This window comes from Lissotriton helveticus, chromosome 3_2 (genome assembly GCF_964261635.1).
Source record: "Lissotriton helveticus chromosome 3_2, aLisHel1.1, whole genome shotgun sequence".
Lineage (NCBI taxonomy): Eukaryota > Metazoa > Chordata > Amphibia > Caudata > Salamandridae > Lissotriton > Lissotriton helveticus.
Genome location: NC_136062.1, coordinates 84,542,863 through 84,548,862, shown reverse-complemented (window position 1 = coordinate 84,548,862; position 6,000 = coordinate 84,542,863). Strand labels below are relative to the sequence as shown.

The 6,000-nt window shown below is 45.4% G+C and overlaps 1 protein-coding gene across 1 annotated transcript in view; it reads left to right on the top strand.

Moving 5' to 3' along the window:
* The first annotated feature begins 769 nt into the window (after positions 1-769).
* Positions 770-6,000, top strand: part of BCL2L10 (BCL2 like 10) — a 31,584-nt gene continuing 26,353 nt past the window's right edge. Inside the window, exon 1 of the mRNA XM_078684838.1 lies at positions 770-1,354. Coding sequence (XP_078540964.1) covers positions 950-1,354 — 405 coding nt within the window. The 5' untranslated portion in view covers positions 770-949. The remainder of the gene's footprint in view (positions 1,355-6,000) is intronic.

The window sequence follows — 6,000 nt, the reverse complement described above, 5'->3', positions numbered from 1 at the left end:
ACTATAATGTTTTGTATCTGTGTTTCTGACGAGTGATCATGCATTCTGCACCTTTATGCTCTATTCTACCCCCTCACCCCCCTCCCAACCCCTCAACAATGTTGCTGCTCCTCTTTTTTTTCATTGTCCTTTGGCTTGGATTGGCATTTGTTACATGTCATGTATTTCTACTTGTCGATACATGTTTTTCTTCAATTAAAGAAAAGTTAACTTAAGTGAAAGAGCTGAGTGTAAAGGTTCCTCTAAAGTGTAATGTGACAAGCTGAAAGTGATAAGTCTGTATGACTCGTGCGAGGTAAAATGTGTTACTTCCGCGTTCCATATTAATAAATGAGTACAAAAAAAAAGGATTTGTCATATCCTGCCAAGCTGGCCGCTTTACATTGAGCACAGGCTTCTTTGACTGGATATATTGCATGATACAGCAAAATGGAGAACAGCATCAGAAACTTCCGGGGGATTCCAGTTACGGCTACGGCCATTTTAAAGCGTCTACAGTATTCAGTTTACAACTGCCATATAAAGATTCACCAAAAGGGGGGGGTATAATATAAGTGTTTGAGTGGGATAATTCACGTGCACCTAAATAGTCGGATGTTTAAGTACATTAAAAGTGTACCATTTTCAAGTATTAATAAACGTTGGCTCTGGTTTAAGGCGTCATCCGAGCGGTGCTAAAGTCGAGGGTCTGCCACCGCTGGCCATGGTGGGTATATACAGAAGTGTGGCTTAGGGGCGGTGCCCTCGGTGAGACTCCCCCTCCTGGGGAGGAGACGAAGGAGGAGCTACCAGGGAGGAAGTTTAATTCAGCAATCTAGGGCTGTCCAGCTGCTGCTTCTGGGAGTGGGAGGGGGGTGGTTGGTTCTCTGAAAGGGTTTTAAGCACATGGCACTCGGGTCCAGGGATTGGGAACCGGACACACGCACGACCGCTGTCACAGGAAGCCGCCATGCCTGATTCTCTGAGCGAGGAGACTTCCCAGCTGCTGGAGGAATACCTCCGGCACTGCAGCCTTGGCCCCTCCAGCTCCGGGACACCGGTCAGCCCCAAGGCCCGCACCCTCCTGAGGGTAACTGCCGAGGTGCTGGAGCCGCACCGGGACTTCTTCCAAGACTCCTGCTGCGCCCTGGAGGCCGGCGGCATCGAGCCGGCCCTCATTCTGCAGCGGGTGGCCAAGCAGCTGGGCGACGAGGGCAGCCTTAGCTGGGGCCGGGTGGTGGCGCTCATTGCATTCGCTGGATCTCTGGCCAAGAGGAGCAGCGGCTGTGCAGAGACCCCCCGCAGACTGGCGGGGGTGCTGAGCCACTACCTGGCGCAGGAGAAGCGCGAATGGCTGGAGAAGAACGGTGGATGGGTAAATATAGTTCTAACTTTGTACTGTCCGAACCGCAGGAGACAAGCGCAAAGTCCCATTCATTCATGTACCAGGATTCCTAGTCATTCATGTTCGACGAGTCCTATTCATTGTTCTTTGAGGCGTCCTATTCATTCATCTCTGAAGAGTCTTGGAGGGAATCCCATTTGTACTTAAGTGGTGAGCCCAAGGAAAGACCCGTTCACTCATCGCACACTAATTGATCCTCCTTTTTTATTGCACGGATGTTTGACATGATTGCTGTAGGGGCACTATGTATGTAGTTATTTGTTGTATAATAATCGCTGCTTACAGAATTTACTGTGCCATGGCATCCTTCATGTCGTTAGACCTGTCAGTCATTGCAAGTAATTCTCTTTCAAGTTATATTCGTAGCAACATTCATTCACGCGAGTGGGTTCGTATGCACCGCGGCATTCACGCGAAGACCTCTGGGCACGGCACCACTCGAGTGACCTAGGCACAGCACCATTCATTGCACCCACCCCCTTGTACATGAGGCATGTGACAATTCGACTTTCATACTCCATCATTCACGGGAGTACATCGCGAGAGACAACCTCGCAGCTCTAGTCCTTCGTTTTCGAGGCGCTGCACAGTACATTTATTTTTTCCCCTCACGTTTGCGCACTGGGCTTTGTTCGGGGGACCAGACTTTGAAAGCCAAAAACCGGAACATTTCACAAACATAGAAGAAAGACTACAGTTTACTCCAACCGAACACAGAAAATGACAGCGCTCCTCAGCAGAGAAATATAGAAGCACCACAAATCAAATGCAATTTTTAGAGCCAGTATTATGCCTGTACATTTAATTGCATTCGTATAAATACATTCAACTATCCCTGCTTTGGAAAACACAAGGGCACCCCCCACTGTTTTCGGTCGACCCCCTCTAAAAACTGGGTCATAAGCCAAATCTGCTGTAACAGCTGGTGAAAACCGGAACTGTACCGACAAAACCCGGGATGCCTGGTCACCCTATGCTTTGTGGTATATGTCCAGCTATAGCTTCACATGTAGCCCGCAAATCCCAGTGTTAATTAGTGACCTCTCGTCTCCCAGTACTCAGCCTAGTAGTCTTGTCGTGGCCCAAGTGAAGAACAAAGCCCTGCTGAGCACTGTTCATTCAGTTGTCTCTCCCGGCTGCACACGTGCACCCTGTGCACTTCATTCAGAGCTGGCTTTTGTTCACAGAGCACTCTGGGCGTTCATGGTGCCCCATGCCCATCAGCAGGGCAGTCTGGGCCTAGCACACCTTTGCCTCAGTGTCATTGTTCCTTAGATGTCGACGGTCAATACGAGATATCCCACTGTATTCGCTTTGATCTAATCTCTAAATGGCTTTTTAAGGTTTGTTCAGAGTGGTGTTCTTGGCGTTTGAGCTAATTCATTAGATGACTTGCTGTTGAATTGGCCATGCCCTCGCCGCCATTTGGGTCCAGTGCCGGATGACGATATATTGTGTAGAGAAAAACGATTCCCACAGGAATGTGGAGCTGTGATTCCGGTTCTTCAACCCTTAAGTAATTACATTGTCTCTGAGTGTGGAGTTTTTCCTGAAGGAGGAAACTGGAAAGCTATCGACATTACGTGGGAGCTGCAGTAGGATGGACCTTTGTGAGCAGTGTTGAGTTTAGTTAAGGGTATGTTTGCTTTAGAACAATCGGTTCCTAGAGGAGGTGCCCTTGTTGTATTTATTTAATGCACATACCCGTTGGCTGACGCGCCTGGCTGTCACCACGTTCTGCATTTAAATGTGGTTATTTTTCCTCCGTACTTTAACATGTGTTTGTTGTTCTGAAATAATATATTGTTTGAATTGAATTTTAAATTATTATACATTTAAAGTGTTACTGCCAATGAGACTGCTACAGCGCACATACCACCATTCAGTAGACGTGAGCCCGATACTGATGTATCCTCTCAATCTAGTGTGATAGCTCGGGAAGATCGGGGTGGGTGGTATTATGGCAGCTAGTATTGTGTGTTAACTCTTTATTTGATGGCCGCTGAGCCTTCCAGGCTTTAGTGGCTGAGGCATAGGTGTCAGAAATTCATTCTGTCCATTTTTGAAGTGCGACAATGACATGCACTGGTGCGTTTTGTTCTCTTGTATTTTTGTTTGGGTATGTTCGCGAACAAGGCAATGCAATATGTAGTCTAAGCTCGGGTACACTAAGGCACCTCTTACCATGGGTCTGTGTTCTGTTGAGGGATGGGGGGACATGCTTTAAGCGTTTCAGTTGGTGGAAGGTGGGTTAGACTAATCCCCTCTATTTCTAAATTGAGACATTGGCCGGCATCTTTTATTATCCCTAGCTTTCTTACCTTTGATTTGATTGGGGCAGTGGTACCTAAGGACTAGTTGAGAGTGGACTCTGAGTTTTTCATCCCTTGACCTTTTAGGATCTTTTTTTGGTGTCTGCTGCGACACTTGAACTGTTTTTTCTTTGTCAATCTGTTTCGTTTGGCCCGAAGGTAGATTTTGTGTTGGGTGCATACAACCCCAATGGCTCTCCTGTCGGTAAGAAGCTCCATGTAGCTAGTAAACAGTCTACATGTGGCGGAGTTTGTTTGGGAGGGAATAGAGTGTATACCACTTGTCTATCAAAGCTAGCTAAATTCAACAGTCCTTGCAGACTGCCGGGGATCCTGACTTTCTCTTACAGCACAAAAGTTAATTGCATATTCTTGTACATTAATTCCTACATTGGATTGGCGCATCCTATTCGCCAGTTTGTGTAAGTCTTTGACTGACTGCCTCTAGGTGTTTCTCCAGGGTCAGGGAATCACTTTGACAATCTCGTGCAGAGATTTTACGCCAGGATTTGAGAGAATAGTATGTTAATGTTACCATCTTGGTAGTGTGTAAGCAGGCATTCAGTGTTATTCTGTCGAGATAGTAATGGTCTGAATTTGGTGACTGCGATCAAGGGAAGGTTTGTGGTACAGCTAGTGCTATTGTTTAGTGAAATAATTAGTGAAGCTTGTGTATTTCGTGCAGTTTTTGACAATAAATACAAAAGTGCTTTTGATATCCACTGATACGACTACCTTTTTAAGAAACAGCTGAAAATATGCCTTTTTAAGAGTTCAGTCGTCCTTGGCTGCTGTCATTTGTGAACCTCTATCGCCGGAACACCCCTGTTGGAGTAGCTGTTTACAAGTTTCGATCTATCATTCATTCATTCAGCAGTGTTGAAGTTCCACATCGGTACAAAGACCGTAAACTTAACCTAGACGTGTAATTGGTTCTTAACCAGGGCAGAGAATGTACCAAGTTATTGTAGGTACCTAGTACTAGGGAGGAGTAACAGTATCCAACTGAAGCACAAGTGATCACCATGCTGTGCATTTCCAGAGTGCGGTGATGGCAAATACTTCTTGCCAGTTTAAAAAAGAACCACTATTGTTTGTGCTTTCTGGTGAACCCTTTTTTAAAAAAAATTCTTTAGTTTGAGTCGTGGCGGGGCACGCTCCTTGCTTCAATTTGTTTGGGTTACATGAAGAACCTTCGTCTATGGTGGATCATCATACTATTTAAAAAAACTTGGTTTACCCGTTTTGCTGTACAATAAGTAGCATAGCAGAAGATACATTTTTATCACTTCCTTTGTACTTCTGTGGCCGAATTTGCATCCTTCCTACCGTAACGCACACAAAAATATCCCATGTAGCAGGATACATGGTCAGCAAAAATTTTGCTGGGAGTACTGGCCCCATTTCTTGTACTTGCACAAAATACATCACACACATACACATGTATCAAAAATAGAATTTAGTTAAGTGTGGATAAAATGTAGGTAGTTTTGTTTGCTCACATTCAGCTGTCATGGTTACTTAGCGCGTAAAAAGTCTGTAAGGCTGCATGTTTAACATTCTTTACAAACCTCAGACAGCTTTGGTGTCCTGGTACACATTCTTGAGGCTTCGTGTTTACTTGAAAAAAACATTTTTCTGATACTTCAGATCTTGCGTTTAAAAGTGAGTTAAGAAATCCAAAATGTTCCAATAGTCCTATAGCAGGAAGTATCAGCTATTACCATTCTCTATGGACTTCTGAGATTGGTTCATCCAATCACAATTAAACGTTGACACTAACTACTGGTTTCTGGCCCTCTCCGTTATGTGGTAGTGACATGCAGACGCACAATGAGCATTTTTTTTGTGGCATAATGCAAGAAAGGCAAAGAGTGTTAAAAGCTTTATTGCCCACCAATGGGGTGGGCAATAAAGCTTTTAGCACTCTTTGCCTTTCTACCCAATTCGGGTATAAGCTGTTGGGTTCCCTCTATTCAGTAGAGCTGTCTATTTAGAGATGTGGGCTGGATTGTAAGCATACCAGTCTGGATTCTGCAGCAACCACAGCACGAAACAGCCTGCACTGCAGCCACTGACATCCGAACCCTCCTCGACTGGATAAGGACAGCAGCACTGATCCTCCTTCACTTCGGTGGCATTAGACACAGTCTATCACCACACGCTCATCGTAAGACTGCACAGCATCGGCATCCAAAGAGCCACACTCAGATGGATTGCCTTGTTCCTCATCGGAAGAACACAAAAAGTTCACCTACCACAGTTACCCTCGGAACCCCTAAGAAATTATCCGTGGAGTACCTC